General features: G+C 41.2%; 1 protein-coding gene across 1 annotated transcript in view; it reads left to right on the top strand.

Moving 5' to 3' along the window:
* DAB2IP (DAB2 interacting protein) overlaps nucleotides 1-16,737 on the top strand; it is a 140,943-nt gene that overhangs the window by 12,592 nt on the left and 111,614 nt on the right. Inside the window, exon 2 of the mRNA XM_009322128.1 lies at nucleotides 10,692-10,810. Coding sequence (XP_009320403.1) covers nucleotides 10,692-10,810 — 119 coding nt within the window. The remainder of the gene's footprint in view (nucleotides 1-10,691; nucleotides 10,811-16,737) is intronic.

Raw genomic sequence — 16,737 nt, 5'->3', positions numbered from 1 at the left:
CATGTATAAAACACACTCATGAAACAGTTTACTCTGTATCATATAGCAAAAGTGGACTTTAAAAGAGAACATTAATGTAAACAGATTTATGGAGATGGTTTTCTCATCTCCCCTGTGTGTTTATTGCTCATCTTGGGGATCTTTGATACCTGTTTTAACGTGAGGCAGTGTATTTGAATGGTTGGACTGCTGACATAGGAATGAAGCATTCTTGAGAAGTAATCCTGACTTTGCAGCTTATCTGCTGTATAGTCAGTGTAGCAAATCACTTAGACACCTCTACCTTCAAACTTGTTTCCTCTGTGACCTGCCAAAAGAATCTATTTTGACAGTATTTCCTACCTGCTATCCCACCTCCAGCTACGCTACCTCATTTCTCCCCTTCTCAGACAGTAAGCTTGTTGAAGCATGGATCTTCCTATGGACTGCCTTTTAAAAGGCGTATTCTCATTTCTGATATTGTAAAAGAATTAAGTTAAATCTGCTTTGTATGAAAAGATACCTTCTTTCCTGAAATCAGATTGGTTTATCCTGACTATTCATATGCAGGTTATGTAGCTGGTATAAATGTACTGAGCCCAATGGTCACTTACCCACTGGAGCTGAAGTTCCGTCCCACAGTAACAGCTCCAAAGTGCAGCTCTTGGAAGCTCCTGGGCTCCTTAGACCATGGCAAAAGCACCAAAGGACTGTGGATCAGGATGTCTATGGCCATACGCCTTGCAATGAATTACTTATCACAGCAAGCAGGACCCTTTATATAGTTATATGCCAGTACCTTGTGTGCAGGCTTGAAGTCTTAAGAACCTGCAGGTGTTTTCCCTTGGATGCCTTCTATAACAAGTCTGAGTGGTAAAAACCATCAGTCTTTGCAGAGTTTGGTTGTTTTTCATGCCCGAATGGGATCACAAAGCATCCAAATATACATTGCTACCATGTCCTATAAATTCTTTATCTTCATTTAAATCACAACTACATTTTAAAAGCAGGATGAATGTAATGATTCACAGCTGATATCGAGTGTTTAAGTCATTATTATGCTTTATACAAAAAGTATCGTGAAAGTTTAAATTTATAGGAGTGTGAATAATTTTCTGTCAGCTGGGAATTATCCCTTTTAATCTAAAAGGCACTCATTCTCTCCCTATCTGAGGTTTCAAAAATATTTGCCTGATTGGAATCTGTTGCTCTCCATTGTAAAATAAATCTCCTGTGTGTACAGCGCATGGGAGACTGTAAATGTGAAACTTATTACATTTATTGAAAGTCAAATACTTAAAACTATATCATAAACAATTGAAGTCTCTGAACTCACAGGATATGTTTTCAAAGTGTTGAGTAATGGCTTAGCTGTGTACCTCCTGGATTTGGAGTTTTTGTTTGAAGTCACTTAAACTCTCATGAGTCTAACCCAATGAGGATAGTTCTTTAAAAAAATGCATAGAAAATTGTTGTGGGATTTCTTAGGAGTCTAGAAATTACTTTTCTACCTATGGCCTTCTATCTTGCCTTGGGTGTTTGCTGAAAAACTGGGTGTTTTCCCCAGCAATACGTTGGATGCCAGGTCTGTAGTAGCTACGCTTTTTGAGAAGCTATGTCCAGAATAATTGCAGGCATATCTGCCATTCCACAAGTAAGAATGGGCATTTTTTGAATGCAAAGTATTTGCACAGCTCATATGGCCTCACATGTAAGGTTTTACAGATGCATGCCGCCTGCAGGCTTCCTTTCAGAGGTCCATGATCTGAACTGCATGAACAAGAGCGTACATCAGAAAGAAGCCATTAAAATACTGTCTTGGAAATTATTTGAATAGAGCATGGTATATGTGACAGTCAGCCAACCTGGCTGGCTTTCCAGAGTCAAGATTCAGTTGGTTTAACATGCAGGCAATTACCTGCAGTAAAACAAATTATAGTAAATATCTAAGCTTTGAGTTTTTAGGGGAAAAAAAAAAAATCACTCTTTAAGCCTAAACTGGGGGAGTGAGCATGTTTTGGTAGTGGTACTTTGAGGAGGGACAGTTCGTCTTTACCAAAAGGATTCTGGGCTTCCCCGCATTGCATGATGAAGGGAAATGGAGTCTTAACAACCCCTGGCATATTGTTAAATGTTTTTGGTATTCCCCTCTCCTTCCTGGCTGTATAAAACTTAATCACCAAAGCTCCAAATATGACCAGGTTGCTTTAACCATTAAGGTTAAATGCCTTACTTTTCTCTTTTCATAAATAATAGTAAGAATTACTCTCTCCTAGAGGCCATAGATGTTGGGAGGTTCCCTCAAATTTTCCTTGATGATCCTTATTGGGGCTGGATTAGTTTGTTTCTTAAAACCTTACTTGGAGGGACATCTGTCTTTGTATGTTACTCGATCTTACTCTTTGCAGTAACAAGTCCCAGAATATGGATAATGTGTTGCATTTTGTTTGCTTTCTAAATGACTGCCATAATTACACTGGAAAGCAGACTTCATGTACAGTGTGAATCCTTGTTTTTCATTTAGACACTGCTGGGATCTTCAGGGACTATCAGAAGGCACTTTGCTTAGTCCTGAGGTTGTCAGGACATAGTTTTTCCTCTGCTGCAATTACAGCCTGCCATGGAGGTTGCCAGCACTTGGTTTCAACTTCTGTTCAGCAGTGACAGCTTTGTTCTAGGGGACTAAAGATGCTCAAGAACCTAATTTGAGCACAGTTCTCTAAGGAGAGAGAGAACAGAGGAAAGCGAAGCTCGGAGTCTCTTTTCCTGCATTTCAAGGAGAAACAGAGTCCTGGGACGGCCCCAGCAAGCCTGGTTCCAGGAGCTGGAAAACAGCTCCTGCAAGGTGTTACCTGGTCCAACTTCTGTTCACCTTTGTGAAGCTGGCACTGCCCAGCGGTGCACAGGAGGTGCTCTGCTGCTGTCAGGATTGTTCTCGCTAAAGACAAAGAAGTTTTGTATATCAACAGTTTGTACCCTGGGATGGTTGACTCCACGGTGCCAGTTAAATAAGAAAACTGTTTCACCCTATTGAAATTCTTTCCCAGGTGGCATCCTTGCTTGGCTTCATCTAGGCAGTTTTTTTTCTAGTTGCTCCTCTCTTTGGGTAAATAACTGTTTTTGTTCTTCAAGGTTACTTACATTCTACCTGCATCTCTGTTTCTGCATCATTCACCCCTGATTGCTCAATTACCCTTCTCCTACCTTCCTAAGAAATATTTATCTGTCTTGTTCGAATATGAAATGTTGACAGTATGATAATTATGGAACTGTGAACAAATAATCCAGAGTAGTGTGGTTTTGTTTTAATAGAAGAACAAAAGAATCCAAATTGAAGAATCAGGTGATCCCTGAATAACAATGGCTGTCGGACTGCAGTTGTTTTCTAGATTCTTCCTGGCAGTTGCACTCCTTCATTCGGACACTATTAACGTCCCGCCTGTTCCATGTGCATGTTACATGCAAGTCATCAGCGCTAGCTGGAGAGTGCAGACAGAGACTTCCCGAGTTTTCTGTTACTTTACCCTAAGGCCTTGGCTTGGCTGAAGTTTTTTGGTAGTTCTCTTGGTCAGGGACTAAGGGTGTGTGCTGGCTGAGGGTGACTATTTCAGAGGCTGGGAGAGGAGCCTTTCCCTGGTAGAAAAGAGCAGAAAAGGAACAGAGTGAAATTCTGCAAAGAAACATTTAGCTGAATATCAGGAAAAATGTCCTGAGAGATAGCCGGCACTGAGAGCTGCCAGGCTGTGTAATTCTTTCTCCAGGGCAGAGGGAGAAGACCCTGTGACTGAGACGTTTTCAACAAGATAGGTAAAATCTTTACAAAAATAGAGCATAAGCAGCAATCCTTTATTGGCCAGAGGTGGAAAAAGGATGAGATGTTATGTGTTGAAGCTATTGCTTCTTCTATCTGTGATTTGCTGATACTTGCATGTATTAGATTTGCCATATTCATAATTAACCCTCGGTGCCTCTCATTTGACGTAATTCCAGTTTTCACGACCTAGACAGACCCACACTGTCCCTTTGGTGACCTGTGGGACTTCAGTGCATCTTCCATCTGATTTTTCAAATGGACTGAACTGAGTGTTTCCAATGACACTGCAAATTTGATTAATCTTTTGCCATAGAAGGGCAGTGTTGCTAAGCAGCACTTACCAACATGAGCTGTTTCTCACATTCCGGGACTGCTTTATGGCCTGGCTCACAGACAGACCCTCTCGTGCGCTTATGTACTGTATCTCCGTGTTTATTCTCTAACTCTGGATGCCAGAGCACAAGTCTGACCACAGTGTGTGGAGCTGTAGGATTTGGGTTTTTGTTGCCATCTATCACTGGACACGCAATGTTTTTGCAGCTATTTTTTCATTCTTTTGGGTTTTATCCTAATTCCAAGACACTTGAGTCTCAGAGGGGCTTTCTTTATCCCTATAGAATAATCTTTTAAGGTAACATGAGTCAGAGCAAGTTGGCGGTTCATGGATGGATGTTACTTGCTCTTACTCTTGGACGTAAGAGTTCCTTACTTCACCTCATCTGCGTGTTTCTTTAGCGGCTCACAGGATGACTGGGAAGGGTCCTGAGATTTATGAAATAAAATTGAGAAAGAGAAACTGAGGGACTTTTCACCCACTTGAACAAAGTCATGCGTTCAGCCTCCTCTAAACAGGAGGAGTAGTACATGTTAATCTATGTGTGCTTTTCTAGGTCCAGAGATAATAAACTGTTTTGGTTTTCCTTTTAAGTTCACATTTCTTGTGCTCTGCAGAATTTGTAGACTATTGCTCTCCTTTGTCCTTTCCCCGGGCTTGCATATTAGGGAAGTCTTACCAACTGGAGCAAGCTGGGTTTTGTCATCTAAACAGAATTTGGGTTTGTTGGTTGATAAACTTGCAAGAATATAACTTCTGAAGGTTAGTTCGGCAAGGATTCTCATAAGTTTGGGGATGTCTTCAACTTCAGATGACACTCTGGCTGACAGTCTCCTGCCTACCACATGCCCAAGTTCAAAATGGATCCTATGCAAGCATTGCATGTGCTAGAAACGCACTCTTCGGGGAAGGGGACTCCATAGGGGCTGTCTGTTCGGTCACCTCGTGAATAGAGCCCGTTATCACATCTGACAGGAGGAGAACTGGGTGACAGGAAAACAACTTACAACTTAGAAGTTCAAATCAAAAGAGCCAACAGTAATACGTTATATATGAAGTGTTTGAAACAATGCATATACTTACAGGCACATGCCTCTATACACTGAACAAATAAGAAATATTTGATCCATAAAGGTCAGTGCTATACATGAAATTCCCTTCCTTTCTTGTATCAATGTCAGGAGACCACTCGGTGGATTACTTCTGTTCTTGGGCTTCCGAGAGACACATCTGATGCCTAAACTCACCCTCAGTGGCTTTTTTTGGTCTGTGCACTTCTTACTGTAGTTTAATGCAGTCATGTTCTACAAAGAGAATAGTAGAGATGCGCACTTAGGTGTCTTTACCTGGTAACAAATAGTATCAAATGCTGCCCCAAAAAGGTTTCTATTTTATTTTGAAAGCTAAGGCTAACTTTGGTAATTGTAGAAACAGGTAAACTCACTTTTTTTGGTACATTTATGGCTATAATAGGATGCTTAGCATTGGCAAGGCTCTACTTGGTTCACAAATACAAATATTAATTATCCATTCAGTGGAGCTTCAGTAAAAGGGTATTTCCATGTACTGTGGAAGAGCCATGGAAGAGCAGCATAGATGCTGTGCAAGAGCCGAAAAAAAAGCTGATTCCAGAATTAAAGAAGTTTAATATAAAAAAAATAAACTAAGATTCTAAAGCCCAGAATAAGGACAGGTCTGGTAGAAAAGATTTACTCCCAATTTTATACCTATAAGTTTATCCCTGATATACTAGAAAAAATGGGCACCAGATATGAAATACTGCATTACACATTTATACTCGCGGACAGTATTTATTTATGGCAGTTTCATTATTATGAGTAGTGAAAAAAATTCTGACATCCTCTCAAGTCCTCTGTAGTTGAGATTTGCTTGAACTGAAACAAAAAGATATGGAAGAACTATAAAAATAACCCCATCTGTTCACTAGTTCCTGTGATATGTCTTTATAGTGTTTATTCTGTGTGGTCTCTGGATAAGAGCATAAACCAGGACTTTTGTCTCTTTCTTCAGGGTTCCTGTTGGATTAGCACTGTCCCAGTCCCTGTGGTTCAAACCCTCACCACGCTCTTCGCTTTGCCCCACGTGTGTTTGGCCAGCCCCTCTCCCTGTTTTCCTTGCTTGTTGTGCTTAGAAAATACTGAGAGCTGCCAGGACTCTTCCAAAGAAAGCTGCTCTTGATGCATCCAGCTTGTTTTATTGATTTTTTTTTTTTAATTTCATATATATTGTGTTTCCATGGTGCTGACTTTTTACCTTTAAAACTTTATCATGTGGGTTCACTGCAAATGAACATTAATGGTGTGGGAGTCAGTTCCTGACCTGCATCATTACTTTATGTTTAATGAAACAGGAGATCAAGATTGTGCTGTCTTTAACAGTCTACTCAGTTTTGCACCCCTCCCTTTTTCTTTCTTCTTTCCAGTTTTCTTATCGTTGGCTGAGGGTGTGTGGAAGTATGCAATTCCTGCATCTCAAAGGGATACGGTTCTGATGGCTTTGCACTTATGCTATAAAAGGTTTATAATATTAAAACATTCAAATATTATAATATAATATAAGATTATTTCTGGGTTCTAGAGTAATTGGAAATGCCAGAATTGATAAGCAGGAAAAATTAAAATGAGAGTCCCACCTTCCTCTATCTGCAGCAAGATGATGGCATCAGATTTTGGGTTTGTCCAAATATGTAAGAAAAAACAGCCCAAATCACAGCAGACTTAATTAATTGTCCTGTTTTGAATTGTGCCCATCCTGTTTTAGCTTAAGTAACAGTGGTTGTGGTTAAGCTATTCCTCAAAAGGATTTGCTTTGCTTTTTTCTGCTTTTGTTCTTTGTGTCTTATTATAGCTTCAGTCAGCTCTTCTGATTAGACCAATTGTATTCCAAACTTGAGGATGTCAGAGTCAAAACTGCAGAAACAAAACAAGAAAAGCAAGGCCCTTTCACTTAAAAAAGTTAAATCACTGCACAGCGCGAGCTCTGTATGTCTTTTCCTTGCTAGGCTGGTTGAGTTCTGTGCCATAGTCTTCTGTGGGCTTTGATGGATGGCAAATTTCCATACAACTGTGCAGGTTTGCACGGTGCTATATTCTTGATCAGAATGGTTGTCTGAATTCTAAAGACCCTAACATATCTCCTCTTGCTCGGAAGTTAGGCTGTGCAAGGGATGAATTTATACAGTTAGTACCTCTGCTTACATTTTAAAGGGTATTTAATGATTTACTTTATGTCCACTACCTAAAAGGACGTTAATATTAGCCTAAGTTTTGCTTCATTGTATTCCAGCAGAACTTGAAAAGTAATTTGGGCTAAACAAAGACAGATCTGTACTAAATGAAGCAGAAGCGGTTATTCTCATTTGTGCAAATTTTGCACTGGTTCTGAATGAGCTAACGTGTCTACATCTCGCAATGCGGCATAGTAAAAGAACATTACATTGTGCAGCAGTGCAGCCACGCTACATCCTGGGTAACCGCTCCGGAGTACCCCTACCCTGTGTGGACAGGGTGTCTCTGCACTGGGCTGAGTTCAGACTCAAGTAAGGACCCTCAGCACCACAGGTTGTGGCATCTCATGGTTTTCTGCTGTGGCAAATTCTGAAGGGATTCTTGGGCTCTGCAGGTTTCTGTTTACTGTCATTTCATACAGTCTGTTAACTTCTTCTGAATGAAACCGTCCTAAGTTAGTAGTTTAATCTTTTCTAAGATATTTTTACTGGTGGTAAATGCTGCCCACACATAGGAAGACACAATTCTGCCCTAGACAGCTCTCAATATAAACTTCAAAGCATATAAAGAACATGTAATATAAAGGGCAATGCTTTAATTACTAGAACTCACAAGAATGCAGCAAGGCTAGAGGAGTAGGTAATGTTCATACGGTAGGATTAGCCTTGTTTGTCTGGAGATCAGAATCAAATGTTGATTAAAGTCATAAATGAAGAAGAAATGGATGATGTTCTTATGATCTCACCAGGAAAGCACGGCGGTCACACCCCAGGTTGGATTCTCTCTCTCTTGTATTTGTGGAGACCAACTCCTCTCTCTTTTTTTCTTACCCCATCTAAAAATTACAGAAGGTAGTAATTCACACATTAGTCTTTCTGATCTCTGGCATGCACTATGGAGGTGCAAAGTATTGCTATAGCAGCATAATTTATCAGCATTAAAATCTCTGACATATCATTCTCCCAAGGAAGCTAGCAGTGAAAACTGAAAATGGTACAGTGTGATCTCCTTCTGGTAGCAATGAATGTAAAAACAACGGGAAACAGAAGGAAAGTAATATCTTACTGCAACCCTAAATTCTAATTTCCAAATCCTGCACAAATCATCTAACAGTTGTCAAGATGTGAACTACAAGGTAGTGAAACAAAACTGTGATCATTTGCCACAGAAAGTATTTGTTTTTTTCCTTATCAATTCCCTGTCCAGAGTTCAAAGCTATTACTGGATTTGAAGAAGTGGCTTGATAATATGATGACATATTTGTGGCTAGGCTGGAAGTGATAAGGAAGTCCAGTCTCTTGCTTCTGGGCAAAAACTGCTCACCAGTGGTGTTTAGGGAAATACTGCATGATTGGCCAGTTGCATATTTTTTATCTTTTCCTTCACAGTAAATATTGGCTCGTCTCCATAGCAGGCAACCAGAGGCCTGGTCTAGCCAGAAGAACAAGAGCACGAAGAGTTGATATCATGAGTATGAGGCTGGCTAAGGTCTGAGTGCCGAGGGAAATATCTTAGCAATGTTCTAGATAATGCAAATCCTCAAATTTGCTGTTTCATAGTCATGTTTCTCTCTACTATAAAAAATTCTCTGAAAGTATTTCTCACGGACAAAACACTTTTGAAAAGGCCTTTGTTATCTTATGAGTTGGCTTTGTGTAAGATGGCAAAGTGTATCACCTGATGGCCTGTGTTATATACAGCATCCTAGCTCAATCATGCAAATAGCTCCTGGAGAAATATTCAGTTCACATGAATGCATGTTACATACCTCGTTTGTAAGTGAAGTGGCACTTAATAAATGTGAAACACCTTTGGTTATCTAGATGTTTCAAATTCTTGATGCACTTAGAAACAGGAAAGTCACTTCCATAACAAGAGTCGCACAGACTGCCCCAGGAAATTTTGCAACCTGAGAAAGACATAATGTGACCCATGAATATCCTAGGTGGGGAAGGAGTGTTTAAATAGCATGAACAAATGACAGGCTAGATATAAGTTAGACTGTGATTATCTTCCTGCAAGACACATAAAGGGTATTAATTTATAAAAGGGAGCTGCTAAAGGCTACATGACCTATATCTATTCCTTAAGGTTGACTGGAGAAACTACTGAGACTCATGCCTGGTGTGGAGGAATGCTCTGTGGGTATGCCTGGGATGCTGGCATAGCACCCAGTGGAAAGATATCCATTCTTCTCACATTTCTTTCCTCACAGGTGTCAACATCTGTGCTTGATCCAGTGGATGTCTTATCCCCTTTCCTGGGGACGGGGAAGGGAAGCAGCGTGTGCAGAACCTCAGGTTGTGCAGGGATTTGCCAAGTTGTTTATATCTAGCTAATTTATTTCTTTGGTGTGACTGTGTGTAGAAGGAACACTTCTTTAGGCTTCACCCCAAAATGCTGGTTTCTCTGTAAAATACTACCCCACTTTCTCTGGCTAATGTGCTTGACCCACTAAGACTATTCTCATATGCTGTAAATACTGGACACCACAGTAGTATTATACTTTTATTGCCTTATTTAGCCAAGAGATTAAATGTAATGTTCAGATTATGTAGAACATTAACTCCTAACAATAAGCAAATAACACATTAGAAGCTTTGCTATTAAAATGTTTAGTGCTGGCTTTGCTGTGGAGCACTACAGGAGCTGTGACTTATGTTCCATGAGGGAGGAGGCACAGCGGAGAAGAAGGCGCTGTATGTTCAGTGCAGGGGTCTCTTTCCTCCTTAAAGCTAGTGCATGTAGCTGCTGAGTCCATATGCTGTGTTTATGCCTGCTTTATAGGGTATTTTTACGTGTAGCTAAAACACCTGAGTCCAATTCTGCCAGCCATGGCTGAAAATCTGGGGGGTTTCGGTCAGGTAATGAAGTTCTGGCCTGTCTCCTGGTGGCTGGCGAGTGGGTGGTGTCTCGTACCTGTGCCTGCGAGATGGGGCTGCCAGCCAGGCCAGGCTGGGCCAGCCGGAGCCCCGCATCGCAGCCTCTCCTCCCGTCAGGAGTTGCAATGTGCTAGTCTTGTCTTTCAGACAGTATTTTTATGTGAGCTGATGGTTGCCAGGGTAACGGAGGCTTCGGGGAGTCTCGCGCCGACGCAGCGCCCTGGCCTCGGCGAGCACTGGGAGCAGATGTTGGCTGCGAGCTGGGGAGCCGGGCTGCCAGCGAGGAGAGGAGCGGCACTGCCAGCAGCCGCACATGAAGGGAGCTGGAGAGAACAATTTGCCTGGCTGCACTCGGTGCAAGAGAGCAGGTTCAGGGCTCGCTCTCTCCTTCTCCCTTTTTTGTTGTAATTTAGTATTCTTGTCTCACCCCACAGGGGTTCCTCAGCCGTCGGCTTAAAGGCTCCATCAAAAGGACAAAGAGCCAACCGAAGCTTGATAGGAACAGCAGTTTCCGGCACATTTTACCTGGCTTCAGGAGTGTGGACAATGAAAGGTAAGGGGACGTTTCTCGGAGGGTGGGGAGGAGGGTGTGTGAGAGAACGAGGATATTGATCTCTCCAGGTCTTGTTAATATCTTGCTTATCTTATTCAGAGCAAGGGCCACATCTGTGATAGAAGTAGACTTGCTTAATTGCAAGAGGGGTGATTTTAATTTGTTGGCGAGTATACAGTGCAAGCCCTCCCTTTTTAGGTTAAATAACATGTACAGAGAAGCCCGACTGCTCTGCTTTCTTTTCCCCAATAAATCCTAAGTTGATGCACCAGCATATAAATAGCACATAGATGCAGCAGCCAAAGCCGACTGATGCAGGTGAGGGAGGGAGGGAGGGATGCTCACACACTGGACTACATTGAACATTACTGGGTTACACGTTGTATGAACAATAACATAGAACAATGACAACCATAATCTCCCCAAATCCCTCTCTCCCCCTTCCACACACATACATCTTCAGCATAGCCGTTGACTGCTGTCATTATACTGAGATGAATTCTCGGCATGTGGCCGAAGCTGCTTTTTCTGTCTAAGCCATGACAGGATCTTTCAGTCCAGGAGGGATGTGTTGCAGGGAATGTGCAGATGGATCAGAGGATGACATGGGATGGCCAGTATTGGAGCAAATTGCAAACAAAATAAAGGGGAAATGAGACCTTGGTTTTATTCTTCAGCTCAGTTAGAAAGTAAAGTAGCTCTTTAGTGGATTTGTATGTATTATGTACGTGTAGATTTATGTCAGTGTGTGCATGAGACAGACATACGTTCTAGGTAAATTTATGTGTAAATTCACATGCAGATCAAGGTCATGGTTGGGCAAGACAAACTCCATTACCAACCACAGAAACAAACTAGTGGTTTGCTTCCAAAAGGAAGATCTTTCAACCTTACGTGAACCATTCTGGGGAATGACATAGAAGTATCGAAGTGCCAAGAAAAGTCTATGTCTGAAAAATACGCCAAATTGGACATACACTGATGTAACCATTTTGTAGCAGTGGCATTTTAGAATATCAAGACGGTACTTTAGAATCCATTGGGTAAATGCTTCACTTTTAAAAGCAATGATAACTTTTACTTTGTTTTAGCTATACTTATTCATTGGAGGGGCTGTGAATTTCTGAAGCCTGCAAATGACAATTGTTAATCTGGATTTTTCCTTACCTGACCTGTTACAGCCTCCTAGGCTTTTTCCTTCTGGATTCTGCAAGTAAAAGGATTGTGCTGGTCAGTGCAGTGTAATATTTCAGGGGTTACTATCTGGGAGGACAGAGTTGATTTGATTCCTATGCTGCAGTTTTCACAAACGCTCGAAGTAGGGCACTGTGTTCCGTACGGAAGACAAGCGAGTGTAGCCGGGCGGCCGGGAATCTGCCTACACTGCTGCTGCTTCACTCAAAAAACAGGCAAATTAGATAATGTTTTCTTTCTGCCTATATCAGTTTTGTTTCTTTCTGTGAACTGGCAGTATAGGACACGGGAATTAACTGTTTCGGCCAGCCCTGCAGCCAAAGTAATTTTCCCAAATTAAGCTTTGTAATTTCCCTGCCCTGCCAGCGCAGGAGCCCTGGAGCTTGCTGGGCAGTGTCCTTTCAGACAGAGCCAGATTTACTGCAACTTTTCTTTAAAGAGGTTCAGTGAATGGCTGTAGTGCATTTTCAGTGTAGAACTTAAAGGGTGGGTTAGAGGAGAGGTAGCATTCGGCAGCCTTGAATAAAAACCCAAGGATTTGCTTATATGAGTATTTAGAAACTGAAAATGAAGTCTTCCATTAGGCAGGTATCACTCGTAAATACACTTCATCTATGATACACAGACATGCCCTGATCTGGAGGAAACTGTCTGACACTAGGTACCTTTTGACAGCAAGCTTTTAGTCCCCTAGCTGTCATAGTAGTGTCAGATCTATAATGTAAGCAAGTATCCTTCTGCAGAAGATCTTGGCCTTAGGTACTGTTGCTCTCGGAGAGGTGAAAGAAAACAGCAGCTGGGCTTCCCAGTCATGCGTAGGTTTTGGTTACAGAAGATAATTTTATCTTCCTGAACATTCCCATCTACGTCTGCTAAAATGCACAATGCACTCACTTCTGTACATGAAAGGGCTCAAGTCTTTTAGATCGCTCTCATTCATTTTCTGCTGTGCTTCCTTGTCTTTCTTCAAATCCAAGAACTGTTTCAAAGAAGCATCTGGTGTCGGAATATTTGCCTCTTAAATACTTGATTCTTGACTCCATCTTGTAGCCAAGCTGATTGTTCGCGAACTGCTCCTTTGCTCATGGAAGTAATCATTATAGCAGCGTTCTGTTCTGGAGCTGTGTAGAATTTTTGCGGGAGATGCCATAGCAAAAATGAATAGTGCAATAAATGCAGTCACAACACTCCAGGTTGAAATATTGAGCTATAGTAGATCATAAATGATTCTGTTACTTGGCTTCTGTGTATCTAAATTGGTACGGTGTCATGCCTCTCAGTTTCTTTATTTTTCCTTTTCTTGCATGTCCTGTTTATCCTGCTATGTACAGCGGATGCATATGAATATATGAAATGTGCACATACATGTACGGACAGCTAACTAGGTGGACATGGCATGTATGTAGAGCAGAGAAGAGAATATAAACAAACATATCTCTCTTTTTTATCCCGTGTTTGATTAATGCATGCATTTAAATACATTATGTAAATTTAAAAATGGAAAATTATTACCTCCTACAATAGTGAGAAATTTGTACAGTGTGAGTTTTATAACAAAAGAAAACAAGGAAATGTTTTTAAACATTGGAAAAGTCACAGAATGTCTCACTGGCATGAGCTCAGAATCGCCTTGTTAATTTTGTGCCAGTGGAGTCTGGTTTTCATACCTTGCATTGGCACACAGCGAACGGCCAGGTTTCCAGTGGAGTCTTGCAGAGCTGCCCTTATAAAGCGTGGTTTCTGCGTCCTGGGGAGGAGCTGACAGCTCTGAAATGTGCGGGGGGAGTTTCTTTGTCGAGTTGACGTGCCATCTACCAGGGTTCCATGTCCATTGCCAGGCAGCTGTTTGCAGTTCTGCCATGGCGTGTGCGTGTATGTTCGGAGCAACTATGACAACTTAGAGAATTCTGGTTTAGTAAAACCTTGGCCAACCATTTTTTCTCTATAGGGAACATCTGATGAATTGCTCAAACTGGTGTGTCAGAAAAATACACTGATTATAGTCAAGCAGAGCTTATGTTTGTAGAAAAAGCATGGTTGTTTCTCATGGTATTGGATTTTACGTTGGCTGAGAAGAGACCTTTTGTTTGAAAAAAGGTGGAACAAGGGGTTTGCACTAACTTCAGTAAATTACTGTGGGGTTCACGTTGATGTAGTTGGCCAAATTTTGCCAGTCTTTTACATACTGATTTTTTTCTCGGAGTCCTGTTACAGTAACACTAATAAAATTATTGATTGTGAATAAGAGAAGCAAAGTCAGACCAAGTATAACTAGTATTCTGTATGAGAAGTGCATTAATCTGGTACAATCAGTTTATCTAAATGTGAAATTTAAAGGAGGATTGTGGAACGAGTGCTCCTTTCAATCTGTTGGCTGGTCAGATTGCTTGTTAGAGCTAAAAAGGGTTCCGTTAAAGTGGCTTTTTGCTAACAATGTCTCCTGCATCCTGATTTATTACAGCAGCTAGCAAAGTTTTTATCATGGAGCGCTGAATGTTTGTCTTTGTAGCGGCCTCTCTGGAATCAGCCACAAATCAAGCATTTGGCAGATGGATTTTTCTTAATTGGACCCACATTTCTCCTACAAAATTTGTGATGAAGAAAGTTTCTGGGCTGGGCTTTGGGCACGGGGAGTAGAGCCAGAGAACTGAGAGAAGGTTATTCTGCTGCAGTTGTTAATTACTGTTGTTAGGGCATTTCTGATTGTTTTCTTGTTGTAGTGACCTTTTCAGTCACTTCGTTACAGTAATCTTTTAAAAATAATTTCTGACAGTTTGTCAGGAATTTAGAAACTAGGTTTATATGGGCGTTGTTTTTTTTTTTTAAATCTGAATACATGAACTTGGTCCTCCGAAACGGGCAAAGGCTGCCGTGATTTTACACTAGCACTGAGATGGCAGGGACACAGTGTCACGTCGTGGGACAAATACCTTCAGACTGTCTTGATTTGGTGGAAAATGGGTACTCTGTGTAACTCCGTATTCTGATGTAATCCCCGAGTTGATCATTCCTAGGGACACTTTTCCTCAGTACACCTAGAATTCATTTAATGCTGAAGGACTCTCAATTACTAACATTTGTGATTATTTTGCAAGGTTTTTTTCATAATTCCAGAAGATAACATTCTAGTTAAGCTTTTTCTTGGCATTACAAAAGTCTGAGCATATGGTTGATTGTTAAATGAGCCTCAGCCTTGGAAGGGGTACAGCCCTGCATTAATAACAGCAACGATTTCACTACTGCTGCTTCCTCTTTAAACTACTTTTTTTTTTAATCCCATAAAAATTTTTTGCCTATAACCCACAGAGGGAAGAGGAAGTGTACAAGTCATGTACTGCAGTGCATTTAATTCCTGATCTAGTGCTAATGCAGTCTGCTGTATGTTTTATATATGCTTTCAAATGTTCATAAAGCTTATTTTGATGCAATAGGAGAGCATCAATAACTTATGAACGTCTGTACTCTTACAGTAAACTTAGTTTGTGAGTTCTTTTTAGATCTAATTATCATTTGTTCATTCCCAGCAAACTTGATATGCCATATATTTTTAGGCATGATGAAATTGGTTAAGTTTGATGAGAATGTGGTGAGTGCTGCCTTACAAAGGATGAAGAAGTCGCTCTGTTTCCTTTGGAAAGAGGAGTGACTCATCCTGCGGAACTAGGACATGGGCAGACCCCAGAACGCATGAAGGGCTTTCAGATCTGTGTGAACAAGTGCTGGAGAGCTTCCTTTCTCTTCTGCCTCCTTACTTAAATGGCATTAGCCAGTGAAACTTTCTGAGTAGGAAGACTTATAATAGTAGGTGCACAGTGAAGGGTGACACTAACAGCATGTTAAGTACAGTGCAGGGGCCTCTGGTTTTCATGATAATGAAAATATTTTGAGGAAACACTGCTGAGTTCGTATAGGGAAACCATTCGGCACTGTCAACAATAACTGAAATGCAAAATAAAACATCTGGCAAAGTCAGGAACGGGAGCATCCAGCAGGTAACAGTGTCTGCTTTCTTGGTTAGTGGGTAATGTCTGTTCCCATTCCCAACCCCCCCCAGCAGTCAGGGAACAAATGTAGGTAGCTTAAAGACTCAAGGACAGTCTTAGGATTGAGACTGGCCTCATATAGCACCTGCATTTATATCAAGGCTACTTTGTCCTGAAATATGCAAATCAGCCTTTTAACGGGGTTCCTTTGCAAAATATTTCTTGAACCAGAAAGTTAATTACTGATCTCTAATTAATGGCTATGTTAGGAGGCTAGAGTAAAATCAGAGAGAACTGCTTTGAAGGAGAGATGCAGGAGGAAATTACCGGTTCTCTCCAGAAACTGTTATGTTCCTTGTCTTCTTCTCATGGTATAAGGACGTTTAGAAACTGGTATTCAAATGTTTTTAAAAGGATAACGCTCTTAATGGAAAGAGGGGATTTTGGAGGGGGTTTTTGGGAGGCATTGAAACAAAAAAAATAATCCTTTATATGGAAGAAAGACTAATACTCTGGTTTGTAAAAATAATGTACAGTCCTCTTACACAGGTGGTTCGGGTTTCCATTGTGTTAAGAGTGGCATTTATTCCCCTTTGGAGTCAGTCTGACGCTGCAGTTAACGGCTGCAACAGGGGCAGTTACAGCGGGAGCGTATTTGAAACTAGGTGTGGAATCAGCACTTTCAGTCCTCCTGAGCACGGCAGCCCCGGCAGTGACAGCAGAGGCTTGGCAAAGCTCACCCCCCTCCCC

Source organism: Pygoscelis adeliae, unplaced genomic scaffold (genome assembly GCF_000699105.1).
Source record: "Pygoscelis adeliae isolate BGI_AS28 unplaced genomic scaffold, ASM69910v1 Scaffold114, whole genome shotgun sequence".
Lineage (NCBI taxonomy): Eukaryota > Metazoa > Chordata > Aves > Sphenisciformes > Spheniscidae > Pygoscelis > Pygoscelis adeliae.
This window is presented reverse-complemented; position numbering and strand designations above follow the sequence as displayed.